Below are 20,755 nucleotides of genomic sequence, written 5' to 3'. Positions count from 1 at the left end.
CACTTTGAATAATCAGACATCTCTGCTGATATCATTTCATTGTCTGTGTTGTTTAAACAGGAGCTATGTTTTATTTTATTCAATCGAGAATGTATGCAATTTATAGCATAAACATAGTAAGTGTTTGTTTATAAATTTAATGGGTTTAATAACAAAATGTTTTTATAAATAGAGACACGTTTACACATTTACCTAAGAACTCTAATATTTATATTGTAATGTGTTCTCAGGCTTTACCCATATATATACCTTCCTTGAAGATTAAATACAGGTGATATCATTAATACTCTTGATTAATTCACTTACATTTTACATTTTCTGACAAAATTTTCAAGAAAATACAATACTAGTTATAAAGATTTAAAAACTGACTTTAAGCTTGCTTCAAACTAATTATTTCAATCAATTTGCCAAATTTCTTGTACCAGTTTAATTGTTCAAAATCCGGAATGCAATTATCAAATGGATATGTGAGCATTACGCTGCTTTTGTACTGGAATGCGTTCCGTAATCCTGGTGAAAAGGAGGGGGGAACTAAATCCGAATGCACTCGGCAGCTGCACATCTGTCGCAGGATGTGGAAGAGGAAGCAGGCACAGGGGGTTCGCTGAGTGGAGAGAGCCGGTCTCTCTCACCCTTTCGCTCTCTCTCTCTCTTCCCGCTCTCTTGCTGACACCCGACAGGATTACTTTGTTCGGCTAGGGCATTCGTGCCCCATTCGGCAATCCATTCCATTTCGCCCGAGGCCCTCGCTTGAGTCGTTGGCTTCTGGTAATCGCCAGTTGTTGTTTTGGCAGCGTGCGGTTCGGTCGACGGGATACTTCGCCTTCTCTCCGCTACCAAAAAAGAGGCGCCAAAACCACTTAGTTGGCAAATATCACACGAAACTCAGCGAGCACGAAAGTGTTTGCCAAAATAAAGATTATAGCATATAGTATTAGAAAAATAAATATATATAAATATTTTTGAGTGCCTAAAACAAACATTCAGAGAGTGCTCCCCCCGATCGGTGAGCAATCCGGAGAAAAACAATCGATCGTGTTGGAAAAGAAGAAAGAGAGCGAGAACAGAAAGAGCCGGCTGTCGGCTTCAGTCTTCCCGCCCTCGTCCTCTCGAACACCCCTTGATTTTTTGTGTCGCGTGTGCTACAGTTGAACAAACTACAATACTACAATACTACAAACTACAGTGGCACATACGCCATACAGGCCAGGTGTCTTGGTCGATTCTTCTGGTTTTTATTTACCCCCTCGGTTTTTGTTTTGCTGCATTTATTCGCATTCCCCTTCGAGTTGGATAGTATCTTAAAAAAAAGAAAACAAAAATCCAAAACAGTTGGTAACCCAAAATTTGCCAAATGCCCCTCATTCGTATCATCGGAATCGTGTAGTTGCCTGGAATCCAGCATAAAACCAAGTTTACCTTCTGAAACTTACCGCCAAAGTTGCAAAATGTCCGCAATTAACAGTCGAAATCAGAAAATGGAACAACAGGTAAGTTAGTTAAATAGAAAAGTTCAGGAAAGCTAATAATAATAATAATAAAAATGAAAAAAAAGCAATTGCTTTAAAAGCGATTGACAACAAACTTCCAATTTGGTTTTTCCATTTATAGTATAGAACTTCCTCTAAGATAATTTTTAAATTGACAACATGTGGTCGTGCACAACAAATTTTTATTTAAAACTATAGAGAAGAAAGAGATGTAATTCTTTCACCGCTTAAAAACCTCCAAACTTGGGTCGAATCATCAACTGAACGAAACTCAGAGGTGCAGAGGTGTTAAATGAATCCCAGCCGATGTAAGGCGCCTTGTCCTCGGGCAAATCGCGATAATAATCAAAATATTGAGCATTTAGATTACTAGAAATATATTACAAAAGTAAGCGGATGTACGCAATAAATTAAATTGCTCCTATACTGTATGCCTGTCATAACTTAGTACAGCTTTTTTTTACATATATGTAAGTATAGGTTTGCAAGTGGAAAAATATATCACTGATAAAGAATAAGAAATTGTAACTTTAGACAAGGCTCATAACCATTAATACAAACTCTTGAACTAGTTATGACAGAATTTCTTAGGAGAGCGATTGTATTTGATCAATATGTACTTACCTCTGTCCACAATCCTTATACCACCAAGCTCCTAGCACAATGTTTGTTATAAGAGTCATCATTCTTCCGATCGAGTGTGGAGAACCTTTGGCCTTTGTTGTTTCTTAGGGAATCTCCAGCGGTTCCAGAGTAACCTCCGAGGTATTTCAGGGCGAAGTCTTCGGATTCATTGCCAATGAGAAACTCATCGTATTTGGCGAACACATCCTTGTTATATCCCCGTTCCTCCATGTGGATATAGAGTTCGAATGGCTGATAGGCTGTTAGCCAATTCAGTTTCTCCAGGCCGATGAAGAAATCGCTGTTCGGGTCGCCGAATCCCGCCCTGTAATCACTCCAGTCGCGATAAAAGTTGACCAGTCCATTCCTGCGCCTCTGAATGACCAACCAGCCCAGACCGGCCAGATTGGAATCGCAGACAACTGGGAAGGCATTGTGACCCGGCACCTGAACAACAAGACTGGTATGGTTGATGTTGTCTTTGGTCAGACAGGATGTGGGATAGATGACACCGCTGTCATTTGCGATAGTTTCCTTTGTGTGAATCAAGGACTGTCGGCGATCCTCCAAGCTGATACATTAGATTTAAAGATTAGAAAAAGATATTTGCATATTTTTGTACATACCCAAGCAAAAGCTTATCAATAGAAGCGAGGGCATCCGATGTGGTATTGATTTCCTAGTTAGATGGGCGACTGTAGAACATGTTTATAAGCATGGGGTGCCTAGCTCACCTCTTGAAGCTGTATGGAGGTTAAGGGATCCGACATTCCTGCGGATATACAGAAACCGAAAGCCACAAGGGCTAAATAGGCACTTAAACTATGCATTTTTGGGATTAATAGAGAGGTTTAAGAAAACTTCTGCACCGATTGCTCGTCATCAACTGACTGAAATAGGGATTTTGCAATCGCAACAGGGAGGTAAACTATAAGATAACAGGCAGTATTTATGTATTTACCCCTTAACAAATATTGTTATTTATTGACTTCCGAATGATAACGATAACGAAAGCACAACCCCACAAAACTTTTGATTTCCCCAGTCTCATTCGCAATTCAGTAAAAGTTGTTTAATGTCGAGTGCTCCAATAATGTTTGGCCACTGTGTTTTAGTAGTATTTTTTAAATTATCGGAAATTGTTCAGCATTGTATATAGATTTTAGTTAAATTGGTCAATTGACCTTAGTTTTTAAAGGAATTCTTGCTTTATTTGAGGTGGAAAATTGTAAAAATACCTCAAGGATTCAATCACTCTCACAAAAAACCAAACCGTATTTATCTAATATCATGTTTTTCTGCTTATTATAACTAAATATAAGTCACTCAAATATTGCTTTTAAATCAAATAGAACTTTTGGGTCCCCTAAAGAAGTTTCCAAACATATAAAAGCTATTAATGTTAAAGTTGAACCCTTTAAAAAAATCTTTTAAAACTTTTTTCCTTTGACCATGAGTTAAGGGAAGTTAGCAATGCCTTTTTTGCTCTTCTGTTTTCTTTACCAGCCGAATCGTGAAACTCTGGTAAAAATAACAAAAACCCTTTCTTTCTTGAAACAATTGGTCAGAGCGGAGCAATCAGCACTGGCCCAAAAGGGGCCATCAGGCTACATTCCCCGGAATTGTTCACTTTTTGCCCTCGAATCTGACCGCACTAAATGTGCCGCCCTTTGAAAACACCCAAGTGGCTTAACGCCTTTTCCGAATGGCTTTGTTGTGCCCAATTCTTAGTGGCCAGGTGGCCGTCTGTCGTCCTGACAACGGGGTCCAAATAAATCGAAACGGAGCTTCGGTGGTGCAGTTCCTGCAGCCCGATAGGATTGTCATTGGCCCTAATTATGTGGGGTGGCACGACTCTACCCAATCACCCAAAAACACCCCCTAACACCCAGTGGAACTTGAATCGAATCACTTCGATGTGGTCGAGATTGGTTGCCAAGTATTGGCCTTTTTGGATCCTTCGAGTTGGTTCGATTCCGTGCCGTGATGGCTTATAAAGCATTGAAAAGCTATTCATAATTTGACGAGGCTCCTTAATGGATGGACATCATGAAAGCATAATGTTTAGTCATTTACCATACGATTGGCGGCAGAAAATAAAACAACTTACTTTATATTCAATACTAATAAAACTTTTATTCATATTCAAATAACTCACAGATAACGTAGGAAACAATACATTTCGTGATTGTCATTTAGTTCAGCTTATTTAAATAATTCCCTATGGATAGATTATGAAACTTTGAAAATGTAGTAAATATGTGGAAAGTATTCTTTTCCCCAGGGAAGCTTTTGTTCTTTGAGTACAAACACCATAAATCTCTTTGAACAATCGTTTTGGGTCATTTTCTCAAGTTAAAGCAAACAAAAATTAACGTCTGCCATGAAAAAGAGGAAAGTGTAGCAGCAAAAGAAGGAGCGCTTGGGTCAATTTACACTTGGCATAAATCAACAGGAAGATATATGGCCGCCAACTCATAAAGTGGTCGCTAAATATACACAAAGGATTAATAAAGTCCTCGGCCAGGACTTCCGCTAACCCAGAATATTCTTGGCTCGCTGTTGTTGGGGTCCTGGGTAACTATGGGTAACTATGGGCAACTATGACACACATAGACAGGATACTCGGGACACAGACAGACAGCCGACAACCGACTAGAAATAAGAACAATACCCAGTATTTGGTATTGTTTTCATGTCTGCCATCGCGCCTGGAATTCCATTAACTGGGGAGGCCTGGGGAAACCACCAAGGGCACAAAATCGATGCCAGCCCGCTGACGAGTACTCGAGCTCCGCGAGGAACTAAGTCACAGGATAATGCCGAGTAATAAGTCACACCATTGTTGGCTCCTTCCACATGTGAGCATAACACCCGGTTCCCCAAATCACTCAAGCTTTTCTTCACGCAAGCCGTAAACAGAAACATTTCGGCCCAAAAACGGATATGACGCACCGCCTTTCACTTGCTTTAGGGTGAACCGCGAGCTTAAAATAATAGTATATTATTATAATAATTGGTATATATTATAAGACTTAATAAAGAAATTCTGGTATATGCCAAGCAGAAAAAGATAACTATATTATTAGTAATAATAATTATTATCAATATGATTTAAGTGCTTGGTGAAATTAATAGGTTCTTGTTTCTTAGGAAAAGACAAGTTGGCCTATAAATAAGAAACGTTTTATAACAACCAATACCATGTTAACAAGAATAAATGATAAGGACCATAGCTTAACAATAAAATAAAAGCTGCCTTCCAATAATTTCTTCATAGACCGTTCTTATAATTTTAGAACAAGCCTTGGTCCACTCTAGGGTATTAGCCTTGCTTCATTTAGCTTTACGGCTTTCGCCCTTTGTTTCAATCCCGTAATTTGCGTTCTGTTGCTTCAAGACCGAGGTTCTTGACCCAACGAGAGGGAAATGCCGGCCAAAATGAAATCGAATTTTACCAAACTTCTCGACTGATGGCCAAAGTCAGGGCTTTAATATTTAATGAGTCTTAAATTGGAATGAGACAAGGTATTAAATGTCCATTTGGAGCTGTCATTAGGAAATGATTGATTGTTTCGTTGAGTGCTATTTTCTTTCTCTGAAATAAAATACTTTTGAGGTTTTTAAAAGAAAGCATAGCATAACCACAATTATTTGAATAGCCATTTTGTGTCGAACACTCACAACTATTTGATTAACAATATTGTGGTAATTTCCCAGTCTCCAATTTTCCTGACTGAACTCTGGCCAAAGTGGGAAAAGGAAAACTCTGCTTGACTTAACCTTTTCCCAAGGCCAAAGTCAAAAAAAGTTCTGTGATGTTTTAAAATTCATGTCTGGCTTTTTGCCAACATTTCGCACCTAAGCCAACTGAAATCCCGAAAGATTTTCCCATAAAATTCCTCACAAAGAAAATGGCAGAGGGGTATGGAAATTCCTTGATGAAAAGAAACCACGTATTGAAACGAGCTTAGAACAAAGCGGAGCACTCGGGTTACCCAAAAAGCCATTCATTTTCAATTAGAACAAGCCAAATTTGATATATATACTAATAGCTGGCAATAAATAGCAGGATAGAAGCTTTTTCATCAGCTGTGTTGGCTTTAAGCTTTTGGTTAAAGAAAGAGGGATATCACTCAAGAGCCAGAAAATATTACGAACAGAAATTGTACAACCTCTTCTATCTATTGACACACAATATTGTGATATTCTTAGCTAGAAATTAAAAAAAAAACATGCAATTTTTTTCAAGAACTACCATATTTAATGTTTTTTTATTTTGAAACTTATTCTGTAAAATATTAAATATCCTTGTCTGACGAAATATATATTGAATTGGATTTGAATCTCGGTTTTTAAATGTAACTTGTAATAATAAATAGTGTTGTTCAATTTTAAAAACTATTTATTTTTGTAAAATATTACAATAAAAAAAGAAATTACATTGAAATAAATTTGCACTTCGATTTTTTTTCTGCATAGGTAATAAGAAAGCAATTTGTAAAAATAAAACATATTTATCAATATATAGTAATATTTACATTTATTTATGTATTTTTTCTTTGATTTACCTAAGAAATCTATATTAAATTGATTGTGATTCTCTGATTCCATTTAAAATGTAATTTTAAATAATAATAATTATTGTTGCATTTTAAATAATATTTATTGAACGTGAATTTCACCTCCTGAAATGTAATTTGTAATAACAAAAAATCTTGTTCCATTTCCAGTAACATTTGTTTTTGTAAAACATAAAAAATTCGTGCCTTAATGAATGCATATTGAATTGAATGTGAATCTCGGTTTTTTCTGTGAAAGTGTCACCATTTGAAATGTAATTTGTGACAATGGAAAATATTGTGACGTTTTTGTGATCCTTTTAAATGCGGCGACATGCCTGCCGGAGCTCATTTCAATTGCAGATTCCATTAACTGCAATTTGCCGGCGAGTCGCACCGAGGGCTACTGTAACCGTGGGCGGAAAACCTGATTCAATTTATCAGGCGCAAAGTTTCGGCAGCACCATCAGCCACTCTGGGGAAAGTTTTGCATATGGAGGATTTTGAGGAGCAGGAGCACTCTGCATGTTGCAAATTAATTACATCCCAGGGAGCTGAGAACTTTCACTATGGTTTTTCGCCATCAGACTGCCACGAATTTTCGCGATTTCGCAGGCTAAACAATTTGCTTTCATCGCAAATATGAATAAATCCGTTTTAGTTGCCAAACTTGGGCAGCAGCTTTTTTGAAGTGGCTTATATTTGTCATATTAATTTTAATATTTCACCGGAATCTAGCCAGAAGCACTTAATTGACAATGGCGGAAATATTGAGCAAACATGAAAGCGAAATGTTTTATGGCGTAAATAATTGGCAGACAACGCACAAAAGAAAGCCGTTTCCCCTGAATTTCCACTTGTGAAATAGAAAATACATTAAACATTTTCCTAGGAACACAGTTTTCCTACTTGTAAACCAATATAAATCTACCATATTTGTATTAGAATAATTTCAAAAATATATTCCATTGCTTTTTAAAGGCCAATTGCATTATAAATTTATTGCATAGAGGTAAAAGTAGATTTTCTTAATAAAATTGGATAGCCAAGCATTGAAACTTTTTTTCAGTGCACTGAAAATTACGAAATTAAATTGAACCGCCTTAAACTATAAAGCAAACTCGCATACAAAATATTTAATGTAAGTTGTTTCCTCTGAATTTCTACTTTCTTTTGTTCTGGAACACATTTTTTAACCAAAATCAAACAATTTTAAAAAATATTCGATTGATTTTCTGATTCCCATTGCATAGAGGTAAAAATCGCTTTTAGTGTAATTCTATATGAAAATTGGCTAGCAAAGCTTAGGAACACTTTTTTCAGAGTATTGAAAAATTATAAAATTGAATTGAAATGTAACTATGAATCTAAATAATTTATGTAAGTTGTTTCCTCTGAATTTCTACTTGTACAATGGGAAAAACCCACAATAGGGTTTTTTCCTGGAATACAGTTTTTCACAGTGTAACCCCAAATAACAAAACCTGCTTAAATTGGAATATTTAACCTAAAATAAACAGTTCTACAAAATATTCCATTGCTTTTTTAAAAGGTAAAATTTGATTTTAATGTAATTCTGTAGGGAAATATGGTAGCCAATCAAGGGAACTTTATTTTTCTGTGTATTGAAAAATGACCAATTAAATTGAAATGTCTTTAATCGCCTTCAGCACAGTGGTTGTGTTTGGGGTGGGCTGTCACACATGTGGTTTGATGTGGTTTGCTGTGGTTTGCTGTGGTTTGCCGTGCTTGCTGCAGCGGAAACTGCAGCTGACAGTTTGCCGAGCTCACGTCACTGATTAAGTGGTCGGGCGGTCTGTGGTCCATCCTTTTCCAAACAGAATCCCTGACCAAGCCAAACACTTTTTTTCTCCACTCCTACCATTGCAATCAAGATGGCTTTTAGTCCTTCTAGCCGGCTTTATTAGCATTTCAACAAGAATATTCACGGCTTTATTAGCAATTTCAACGAGAGTTTCGACATAAATTAAAGGATTATTTGTGAAATTTCTGTTTCTGCTAAATTGTTTGTTATGGCTGATTTAATATTTATGCAAATTCTGTTTGCCCACAACACTGGGGCGATTATTTGCACTTGTCTTTTTCAATTGGAAACTAATTAGGCCAGCTATCTGGTCAACTAATTGGAATGCATAAAGGTATGAAAATAATATGGCTTTGCACGACCAATTTTAAGCGATTTTTCCATGGCCATGAATTTCAATTGGGAAATTATGAGAGGTGATTGGTGAAATACAATAATGGCTTTTTTGTGAAATTAAATTGGTAGTGGATAGTGGAAAGTCAGCTGGAGGAAACATTAATACAAATGGCTTAAAAAAGAGGAACTCGCTGACTTACTTTGCTTTATTACAAAATCATATCTTGGCCAACTTGCCATGTCCTTTCTCGAGTGTCCTTCACTACGTTTTTCTTCGGAGATTCAGGTGGGTGGATGGGGAAAATGGGGAGGTAAGATTGCCCCCCATTTGCCATTCACTCAACTGAGACTTTCCTTGCCGCCTTTCTTCTTGTCACACGAAATGAAAATGTCCGAATGGACTTTAATAGTCAGATTATTCCTTGTTGCCATCTTGCACAAGTCGTCAGATTTATGACACTTGCTTTTTGTGTCGTTTTTTTTTTTAATGTTTGGCCGGAGATTAGAACTTTTTCAAGTGACTTCAGATCGTGAATGGCTGCATGAGAAACTGCTGCAAGCCCAATTGAGCCCGGCTGGGAAAGACCACTTCAATTTGCATTTAAATCATGGCATTTAAGGACCAGAAAAGGCAAATCCAATTACTCTGCCGCCTGTTCTGTTTGCTTACGTTGTGTTGTGATGACTTCTGTAATATTTATGGCAATTTCGAATTTCAACATTTGCTGCCATGCGATGGCCCTCTGGGCAAATATTGTTTGTAGCTGTCACAAGCAAATATCTGTATTTATTTAATTTGATTTGCGTTTATTTTGGAAATTAATTGCCAGGCTTTTGGGGGGCAAAAGAACTCGTTGAGCAGCCCTCGCCAGGGGAAAGTGTCCTTTGCCTTAGCAAGTGGACATCGTACCGGAGTTGTAAGCTAATTAAATGTTCATTATACGCCCCGTTGCCCCGCGGCAACGTCAAGAACCGACAGACCAACAGACAGAGCTCCACGTTTGTCCCTCACTTAAAATAGAAATTTAATTAAAAGCAGCGGGGGGAAATCATATAAACATTCTGTTTTCATTTGGGTAATTAAATTCCACTTTGAGTGTCTGTTTTACCTCTAAAGTTTCCGGTTTAGGCGGCAAAGTGAATTAAGCTGAAAGCGTTTAATAAAACTGTTTATTGATTTAAAAATAAACAGAGTAGATTACTTTTTATTTAGCAAAACATTTTGTTTTTATCTCTATATATTTCCTATTTAAATTGTTAGCAGTGAAACCGATTAAGCGATAATTAAAAACAATTCAAATGAAATAAAAGCATGGATTATTGATTTATAAAATGTTGGAGCCGAAAAGTCTTTAACAGCTAAAGCTATTTTATGATTTAAAGCTTGATGCTAAATTTTGTTTTCTTTGAACTGAACGAAGTTAGATGTAAATGCTAAATAACTCTATATTTTTAAAGCTGTAAATTTAATGTTCTGTGAACGTAACTACTGTAATTCTCGATAATGGTTTAGTTTTCAGATCGAGACATTTTGCGCTAGAAACTTGGGTGGGTTTATAAAATCGAGGCAACCATGAAACATTTATTGCCGTCGACTTTTCGGCGCTAGTGGCAGGCATTTGAAATAAAACGCCGGATGCCTGGCATTTTCCCTTCGGGCGATTTTCAGCCTTGTAAAACGGCAGTAAACCAAACATAAAAGAGGAAAATCATCGAACGACTGCGGAACAGGGCTTTTCCGTCCGTTTTGAATCTCCTGGGTGGCTGTCCTTTTTTCCCCACTAGCTTTTCAGTGGTCGCTTATCCGCTGCATTTGGCTTAAAGCCCCTCTTAATTACACTTTCAGCGCCATTTTTAGCGGCTCTCCGGAGATTTGTGCGCTACAATTCCGGGCGACGAGCTGTCGACATCCGTAAATGGGTTTCCCTTGAGTCTTCAGGCGAAAAAAAGAACCCTTCATATATTTTTCATAATTTGAAACAAAAAGAAATCAGCATAAATTTATTTATGGAGTGTTGGCTTTCCGGTCAGTAACTTTTGATTGCCCCTCGAAGTGTGCAACAATTAACTCGCTTAAAGTGCTTCATCTTGGCCCCGCCCACTGCGCCCACTTTTCCCCGCTGGCAGGATCCTGGGGCTCTGACTCTTCAACACATTTTCCTCATTTTCCCCAGCCCCGCCGCTTGTTTTGTGGCCTGTGGCCTAGGGCCTATGACCCCCCCCGCCTCTCATTTGCGGCCAGCCTCTGATTTTGATTGTTTGTTTGGTCGTGGTTCCACTGTACCGCCTCCCCCAGGGCCACGCCCCCCGCCGCCAGCTAATTGAGGTTAACCTTAAAGCGGCTCAAAACGAGAACTTTGTGTCGCCTTGGCCAACCCCATCGAATTTACCCCGAAATTACCGCCTCTATTCCCTGGCCTAATTAGTGGTAGACTTGTTTTACTGTTTCCACTGAGATTTGTTGCCGGATAAAGTCGGCTCTGTCACTTCGTTAGACTTGGCAATTAGATTAGGATATTCAAATTGAGCAAACATCAATTAAAATTGTTTATCTGGTTATTTGGATTGTTGCCATTGGCATAAAACATTTATTCATCGCTTAGTAGCAGAGAAATATATGTTTAAAACAGTTTCAATATGCAAAAAATCATCTAAATATTAAGTTTGATTTATTACAGAGTCAATAAAATCATTTACTTATAGGAAAATATATATTTGAAGAAATATGATCATTACCATTATCCTAGTAAGAACAATAGCTTAAAGATTGTTATATTTTTCATTTTCAGATTTATTATGGTGATACAATAAAAAAGTCATGTACTTCTTTTGTATATATAGAAAAATATATTTTTAAAGAAACCAAAACTGATGTAAAAATTTCCTAATAAAAATCCCAGTTTAAAGTTTGCCAGATTCCCCCTTGTCATTTTAAGGATAAGAAAATCATGGCCTGTTAATCCCAGACCTTCATTTGCATAAATCAAGTCAAGTGGGGCGAACCGATTTCTACAGTCTTCGATGAAAAATCAATTCCTAAAAAGTTTGTGAATAAACCGATGACGAAGGACCTCTTCATGCCACTAAATGAGTTTGTGTGGGAAGGTCTTCCCGGAATCGAGGAGAAATGGTCAAGGCAAGTCCTCAACTTTCACCTTAATTACACGAACCGCAGCGGAAGGCCAAACTTAAACAAAGGCACTATCATTGAAATTGGAACGCGGTCTGTCAAGTTGGAAAAATCGAAGGTTCCACATGCGTGATTGATGGGTGTGCAGGGAGTTCGGTGTTGGTTCAAAGAAATGGGAACTCGTCCTGCTGGCCCCTTTCATTTGGCAGGGACAAGGCAAAGTTCCCGTCACTCACTCATTCAGTCATTCACTCATCCACCCATTCATTCATCCATCCATCCGCTCGCTGGGCCATTCAGGCATGTCAGCGTTCAGGTTGGATTAGCTCGATTATCGTTAGGCTCCCCTTAGAGCACCATTTCTCCGCCCCACCACCCATTTCCCGTACTCCCATTGGTTTGCACCTGTAGTTTGCTTAGTTCTTTGACGAGCTTTGGTGCTTTGATTGCATAGGCGTGTCTTTTGACTTTCAGATGGGAAATCAACCAATTAAATAATCAAACATTTAGATCATTATTAAGCAAAATTTATTTCATTCAATATATGATCAACATTTTATCTAATGATTACCATACAATATTACAAGCTCAATGTTATCGATAACACCATCGATTTTTTCGATAGTTTTAAATTTTAGGAAACATCGATGGTTTCAGTAGGTTATCGATCGTATAGCTGAGTTTAGATGTTAAAAACTTGCTTCATTCTTAGTTAAATAGATTACGGATTCCTTTTTCCAATTCTTAGTGCCACATCAGGCTACAACTCCTGCCACTTTGCACTGAATTGATTTCCGTGTAATCCTCGTAAGCCCCCCTTTTAACAGCGCCACTGACTGGGTGTGTTTTTTATCGATTGAGCGGGGCACTTGTTCCCTTTCCCCCTATTTTCTGTTTGTTTTGACACTGAACCACAAACGCAATAACAACCAGTGGGAAAAGAACGCCCCTTGTCATGTCGCAACGTTCCACACGTCGTATGCGCGATTGCATTTCAATCAATCCCATTGCATTCCATTTTTTCCACCCAGCAAAGAGGTCTAATCTCTTTTTTATACAGTTGCCTCTGACAACGACTTTTGTATTCCCGTCTATAGCTGCAGTAAACAAAAGCAGGCCGAGATTTCCCATTAACGATGTCGAATCAAAATTAATGATTTACCGTGTGACATATGACAAACCTATTGTCCGATTGACCCAGCCATTAATTCAGCTTTGATAAGACGGAATTAATGGGTAAAGTAATTTGTTGCTGGAGAATTAATTGGTTGGTACAGTATACGTTTCTGTTTTAATATGGAAATCCAATCGAATTCCCTAATGACATTTGCATATTATAATCGAATTGCGTTGTTCCTTGGAAAAGGGAAATTCAGCTCACTCATTCGTTAAGGATCCAAAGGACGAGGGAGAACTATTCAAAAATGAGATATTGAGTGCGCACACAAACAGCGGATTGTGGCACATTGTTATCGCCCCCTCGTCACTCATATCGTACTCTTTATAAGGTGGAAAAATGAAATGCTGAAATGGAATTGCACATCGAATTCCGTTTTGAATGCGAGCGGAAAGCATTCGACTTCTGAAAATGACACGACAGCAGTGAGCCAAAGTCGAGGAAAAGTCCTGGAAGTTGGCATTGCAGCTGCCACAGCAGCAACATGCGATAGTGTTGCATGTTGCAGCAGCAACTTTCGAGGAGTTTCTTTTTTATTGATAAAACTTTGCCCCAGTGAAGCCAAGGCAACGATATCCTTGTATTTGTTATCCTGCTTGCATACTACTCGTATGTACATAAAAAAGGATGCGTGTCAGCAGGTAGTTTTGAGAAACCGCTCATCCTTGAGCCCATCAATCAAATTGTATATTTAAAATCGTTGTTTATTTACGACCTTTACTGCATGATTTATAGGCCAGCCTAATGTCTTGCTCCTATCTTAAATGCCGGATGTGTCAGTTGTTTAAATTATTCAATTCAAATTGCAGCCTAATAAGTTGTAATCCAACTAATTAACACAAGCGGGCTGTCTGCATTGCCGCACGCACGTCTGCAATTAAAATAATTACTGTCTGCTTAAAACTGTCGTCACTTGATGAATGCCACTGCAACAGTTTCAAGGATGCGTAATCAGGACTATGACTTGCAGATGAAAGGGAAACTTTTCGTACTCAAGGCAGCGGGCCCTGCTAAGTAGGCTACAATTTCGCGCTTAAGAGAGGAAAAGCGGAAATGCTGTTTCTATAATCTCTGGCTTGGGTTTCTGAGTAAGAATTAAGGGGATCTTAAAACGTAAATACAGGCCAGCTGGGATTCGGTTCGGTTGTCACCATAATTAAATAACAATTTGGCTAAGCCGGTTAAATCGCTGTCCGCAATGCTTTGTCATAATTGCAAGTGAATTAGCAAATCTTTCCCTTGGGGCTTAAACGATTGTATCATCCAAACCATCCCCACTCCCGTCCCATGAATATTCAATCGAATGGTTTTGCTGGCCATATTCATTGGCATTAAATGTGTTCAATGGGTATGGCAAATGTGGCGGAGAATGAAGATTGGAGGATGAAAATTTGGGGATGGAGGTTGGAAATGGAACTTCCCGATTCCCTTATGGCCCATTGATGGCCCCATCCGTCCGGTCCCGCCGGACGTCTAAAGTTTCCCTCGCATTCGCATTCGGATTGCCATTTCCCAGTTACCGCAGTCAAAGGCACACAGAAGCATTTATATTGAAAGTTCCCAATTGGCTGCGAAATGGCATAGCAGCTTTTTCACAATCCCTCACATCCTGCCTTCTGCCAATGCTGTCCAAAAAAGTTCAATTTCTTCTGCGAAATTAAAGAAAAAGAAGGAGTATTTGTATATATGTTTGAACTAAAGCCGATTAAGTTAAGAACCTTTGTCAACAGTTTTTTGGGCTGCCTTGCCACAATATGTTAGGGTTTTATTCGACATGGATTTTTTCTTTACAGCCAAGGGAAAGCTGAAAAGTTTTCAGCTGGGGACAAATAAAATAGGTATTTTATTACAAACACTATAAAATAGTTGTAATATGATTAAAAAAAAAGGTTAAAGAATTTTAAAATATTTTTTATTGAGCTGTTTGTTGAAATAAATATTAACAAGTGTTCCCCACTAAAATGTTTATAGAAGAAATAAAAAAGACTTTAGCAAGGTTGAACATAAAAATAAGACCAAAAACACTTGAGATTTTCTTTATTTATTTCTTTCTTCAAAGAAAAGAAAACAAGTCTTCATCATTAAGATGTTTATGTCATAACTTTCACGTTTTCAGTTTTTGTTTTAGTTTTTTGAGACAACTTTAAGCTATCTACCTACAAAGAGCAACCCTCAACTGAATTATTTCCCCACATGGTATTTATCTTATTCTCCCCAACCGCAAATATCTCTTGCCATTTGTCACTTGCTTTTCGCAGCAACTTTGTTTATATTCCGCACAGTTTTGTCACCTTAAGGAACTTAGCACAGAGACCCCAAAAAAAGGTTCCCAAATCCCCTGCCAGGACCTCACCTCAGTTAACCTCACACAAAAACTTCAGAACCAGAAAAACATTTTTGCTATGCAACAGGAATATCTTAAGCCCAGATTTTGCAGTCATTTTTGTGAAAGTAAATTTATCTAGCAAAAAAAAAAAAAGGAAGAAGCGTAGAAGTAATATCTCGTAAGTAGCAAATAAGAATGTGAGGATGTCGGGAACAGAAGTAGGATTTCCATATTGGGAATGGGGGAAATAAAAACGAAAACCGAATAACTCTGCCAATAGACCACGACCAGCAGAGCTCGAAAAACTTAACTGGGGAATTGAGCAGGATGTGTGGGGAGATGCTCGTCCTTCGTATGTATTATTTGCCAGGACATGGAGAGATGCAAGGCACGTCTGCGTGTGTATGTTCGCCCCATTTAATGTGCCCACATAACGAAGGTCCTTAAAATGCCGCAGTTTTCGGGGACTTTAAACTGGAAAACAGCTGCAGATGCTCATTCGCCATTTACTTCAAAAAAACGAGGAGGTTGTTAAAAGTGGAAGGGGGGGGGCTTGGCGGATGGTTAAACGATGAAACAAAAGACCTGGCTGCAATTTCGGCTGAATACCTTAGAGAATTCTCTGCACTTTTTTAAGGTCTTTCAACGGCTTCGTGGTCAACATTTTTGTTCGAACAATGGCTTACACTTTCATTAATTAAAATTTGTTTGCTTTTCGGCTACTTTTTCGCAACTTAAGCTTATTCCTGTTGAGCTTCAAACTTTGTAATGCTGTAAAAACTATTGAATCGCTGAAAGTTGCCTGGCCAAGAACAAAGCAAAACTTTTTTTCTTTGCAATAAAAATATTTTTGTAACCATTTGCAACTGTGTGCAATGGGTGAAATCAAAACTTTTTCAATTTTGCATTTTTATTCGCATTTCTATATGCGCAACGTGAGCAGAACTTGTGTGTATACATTCGATATAGAAATATGGTTTTGGTTTTTAATGTTTCATGCAAGAATATCCCTCCAGAGAAATGGCACACATTTTTTAAAACTGCTCGTTACCTTCGTGTTCACCACCGTAGCAACTTACAATTATTGGAAAAAGAAGGGAGGAGAATGAAAGTTGGTCTGGAGTTAACAATGCGTGAAATAATTGGAAAATGTGGCTTTTATTAAGTTGGTAATTTCCAGGGAAAGTTTTCCTTTTCCTTGTTATTTTATAAGCACATTTACTCCAGATTATTCAAGGTTCGGACAAGAATGGTAGACTCTTTAACTTAATTACTCGAATTATTCCACATCTGCGCTACCTGCATGAATAAAGCAGAAGACCAGGTCCATTAATATTTGGATTGCCAGCACCTTTGGCTTTATACTCCTGTCTTATCCCCATACATATACCTCTTTGCAAACAGCCATCGGCCAGAAAGCGCATAGTATGAAGGAAAATCTACAATTACACTGGGAACAAATAAGCATTTTCCCTTTTTTGAGGTTTTTAGAAGCATTTTATCAAACTCAGATGGTTTTACCTGCTTTTTAAAACAGCTTCTTTGATAGCTCTTCCATTAAATAATGTAGATTTTAATAAATAAATATACAATAAAATAAATGCAATATCCAAACGCTAATAAAATCTTACTAACACTCTTTAATATGGTAGATTTATGTGTTCAACAAATGTATTAAGAAACCTTTAGGATTTAGACGCTGCTAAGTTTAGGTGGTCTTAAAGTTCCAGTTAAAATTACTCATACGACACGTAGTCCCGTTCTCAAATTTCTAATTGAATATTGATTTTATAGAAATTATTATTTTAGAAAGTAAGAGCTAAATAACAAGTGTGTTGTGGAAGTCTATGCTACCTTTATTAAAATTATTGATTGATCAAAGTCAACAGTACGTTTGAGTAATAAACTTAGAAGCCGATGAGCTGACCCTAAAACGCATTTTATTTCTGAAAATTTCTTTTGGTATATCTGATTTTATATCATAGCAGAAAGGGTGGAATAATGATATTCCCAATTTGATATTAAAATGTAAATATACAACAGAAATTTATAAGTTATTCCCAGTGTACGTACGATGTACCTTCATGTGGTCTTGGTATTCATATTCCCGTGGCAACAATAGCCAGGCAACCAATTCAGTCGTCGCCACCTGCCAACTCTTTGTGTTTGCCCCTCGCAAACAATTCTCGCCGAGCGCCCGCCGGGGAATGCGGTGCATGTGGATCCTGGGAATCGGGAGCCGGGCTCCGTGGGACACACGGATGGAGGTACTGGCAGGCGGACACATGGACACGGTGGCATCTGATTTGACCTTTCCGCGGGACGTGGGCTGCCGGCTGTTTGCTCAATGTCCCGGTGCAGGTGCAGGAGCGTGAACAGGACTTGCCACACTGGAGGGGCAGGAGGCAGGTGGCATGGAGCCTTGGCGCTAACGAGTGAAGTCATGGACTCACTGCCCTGTCAGCCTTCTCCTCTCCATGCGGACACATACCTTCCGACACCCACAAATATGTGGAACAAAGGATTGGAGGCGCCGCAGGGTGTGTTACTTTGACTTCATGGCACAGTGGCTCAGGCTGCGTTTACATTAAGTTGAGAACTAAATATAAGTACAGAAAATATATCTTTAAGTTGCACAATCGTACACTGGCACATACAATGATCTGTTATTAGAAAAATGTGTTTAAAAGAGATACGAACACAATTTTTGGTTTAAAGCAGCGGTCAGAAGTGCATTGCTTGGCCTCTGCCGGCACACGTACAGCGTATAACAGCAGTCATAGAACACGAATCGATAAGAACGCTGGATTAAAGAAAATTTTGTCTTATAAAAATAAAAAAAGGAAAATATTTAATGAAATGTATTAACATAGGTTTAAGATTTTCATCTGACTTAAGTAACACTACCCATTGATTCTTGGGGTTAAGAACTTTTGCTATTTTTCTGGAATTCAACAAGATAATATTTAATGAAAGTTCCTAAATTCAACTTTTCTAAATTTATTATATTTTCAGTGTACTCAGTGTGCAGCCCAAGGTGTCATCGCGATTGTTTTCTATTCCTTTTCACTTGTTCAGTCACTTGCCCCCTGTCACTTTTCACTGCATACTCCCATGCGCCCACCCATACACTCTCAGCTAAACTCACACATGCATGCAGGGCCGCAGTCAATGTCGTTTGTTGTTGGCTTTTGTTGATATTCTTGTTATTCTTGTTATTGTTCGGAATTTTGCCAACAAAGGGCGGGCATGCAAAGGGGGGGAATTACACTAAAAACGTAACTAATTTGCGCCCGAGGATCTCACGCGTCTCAAATGTGTTTTGTGACAGGACTTTGGGTCCTTAAGTGGCTTTGTCGAGACTTGGGAACTTTGTCAGTGGGCTTGTGGCAAAGGAATTTGCACTTGTCAGGCCCCCAAAGGCGGAAATCAAAGTACTTGGCTGCCACATCGAGCCAAAGAGGAGCAAAAATATGTGCCAAGGGGTCGGAAAGGACGAAGACTTGGAGAACCGCAGCAATTTTCTTGTTCCCATTTGTTGCTTGGCCTGCGGTTTTCCGACACACAGATGCAAACTAGCACAAAGGAAGCCTCGGATGCCAGTTGGTTACATGCAATCCTAGGTAGGATAGTCATTAGATGTGGAACAATGTATTGGAACTTAAAGATTCGAAAACAATAAATGGATACGCATCATATCCTTTATTTGGATTTAAAGTAAAACAGCTTAATAAATTTAAATACGTTCATATTAATCGTATATTGTACTTCACTAATCATTAAGGCATGAGTTCAAGGTCTTCATAGGTATTTATTTTTAAAAATTGTAGGCTTTGATGCATTTTTTCATTATTATATTATTTCATAATTTGTATAATATTTAAACTCAATACTTCAACCGAAAATCTAAAGTGTGTATAGCCAATATTTATGTATCAATGTACACATATCCATAACAAATCCTTATGTAACTTGAACATATGTTTTTTTTTCTTTTCCTCCCAAATACCAATGATTCCAGGGATCACAAAATTATCTTGTTCCTTAGTCAAGCCGGAAATTAAATTCACCTGACCTTAAACACACAAGCTCAAAGCTAAAACGACCAAAAAAAGAGTAGACGAAAACATGCTCATTATATTTTTATTACAACCCCATATTGAGCAGCATGTTCAGCCATGTGTTAATCTATTTACAAAACCACATGGAAAGTAAAACATACATGACTGTGCAAAATGAATGTTGAATAGCAATCAAAAGCTGCCAACTTTCACCGCCGGAAGTCGGCCATCGCAAAATTTCATATGCATTTTTTTTTGCTATTTGCAGACTAAACTTTATTTCACTTTTCGCTTTGTCGGCATGGATCAACTAGTCAAATTTATTTATTTTATTTCGCAAGTTAAATTTTTAAGTTTCTCTGGGAAATGAGAAATGACTAACCGCAAAATACATTTTCCGTTTCACTTTGCGAAAGAACCGCTTAGTGATAGACTGCTGTTGAAAACTTGTATTGCCGCAAATGGTCGAGCATTTTGCTTGGCAGCCAAATTCTTGAGCTCTTTATCACAGTTTGGGAACACATTTAACCGAAACCAACCCACATCCTCCAGTTTGCGATTGGGGATTGTGTCTCCATTGTGAGGAGAACAATGCGAACATGACACGCCCGACATGGTCATGGCTTATGGCTTAATGAAGCGAGCACGTAAATGAATGTCAATATGGCCAAAACCAACAAGGGCAGCTGTGGCAACAAATAACCGGATGAGGTGGCATAGTGGGAGGTCAAAGGCAAGGTCCGGATGGCGTTGATGCCCCTCGTAATAGTTGCCACGCAGCTTTGACACCCGTAACCCCCGCTCTCCAGGGGTTAATGGCCGGATCGTGGAGATGGAGATAGCCGGGCTATATCTATTCCCTGTTGGCCAGCCTGAAAATTGATGAGCATTCTTCCAGACCATCGGTAATTCGATTTGCCGTGCGTGCGTGAATATAGTTGGGCCAGCAAATCCTTCAGTTGGACAGCCCTTGCCAAATTCTATTAAAGTTTTGAAAAATTAGAGCGATTTACACTCGTTTCATCAAGCCTTTGTTGTACACTCGGAAAAATTGATTTTTTTAATTGAAAATTTTAGTTTATTGTCTTAAATTGCTAACTTTTTTTTTTGGCTTTCGTTGTTTTGGGCACGGGGCGTATGAGTGATAATTTATATGGGCGTCCCCAAAAAGTATGCTATACAGAGATTTACTTTAATCAGAAGTCAAATGAAAATTGAATA

The 20,755-nt window shown here is 38.3% G+C and overlaps 2 protein-coding genes across 2 annotated transcripts in view; one reads left to right on the top strand and one right to left on the bottom strand.

Moving 5' to 3' along the window:
• The first annotated feature begins 982 nt into the window (after positions 1-982).
• ktub (Tub domain-containing protein ktub) overlaps positions 983-20,755 on the top strand; it is a 28,354-nt gene continuing 8,581 nt past the window's right edge. Inside the window, exon 1 of the mRNA XM_017074674.4 lies at positions 983-1,493. Within this exon, the coding sequence (XP_016930163.2) occupies positions 1,452-1,493 (42 nt within the window). The 5' untranslated portion in view covers positions 983-1,451. The remainder of the gene's footprint in view (positions 1,494-20,755) is intronic.
• Positions 2,133-3,014, bottom strand: LOC108009933 (fibrinogen-like protein A). Its single transcript, XM_017074675.4, has 3 exons — positions 2,852-3,014; positions 2,744-2,796; positions 2,133-2,688 (listed from the first exon to the last, which is right to left on the bottom strand). The coding sequence occupies exons 1-3, from the start codon at positions 2,945-2,947 to the stop codon at positions 2,133-2,135; spliced, it is 705 nt and encodes a 234-aa protein (XP_016930164.3). The 5' UTR covers positions 2,948-3,014.

This window comes from Drosophila suzukii, chromosome 2R (genome assembly GCF_043229965.1).
Source record: "Drosophila suzukii chromosome 2R, CBGP_Dsuzu_IsoJpt1.0, whole genome shotgun sequence".
Lineage (NCBI taxonomy): Eukaryota > Metazoa > Arthropoda > Insecta > Diptera > Drosophilidae > Drosophila > Drosophila suzukii.
This window is presented reverse-complemented; position numbering and strand designations above follow the sequence as displayed.

Bases quoted from the DNA above. Each gene is read 5' to 3' on its own strand.
- LOC108009933 (XM_017074675.4), bottom strand. From the start codon at position 2,947: ATGCATAGTTTAAGTGCCTATTTAGCCCTTGTGGCTTTCGGTTTCTGT. The intron at 2,797-2,851 runs GTGAGCTAGGCA...CCATCTAACTAG, and splicing joins CCTCCATACAGCTTCAAGAG to GAAATCAATACCACATCGGA. The intron at 2,689-2,743 runs GTATGTACAAAA...CTAATGTATCAG, and splicing joins ATTGATAAGCTTTTGCTTGG to CTTGGAGGATCGCCGACAGT.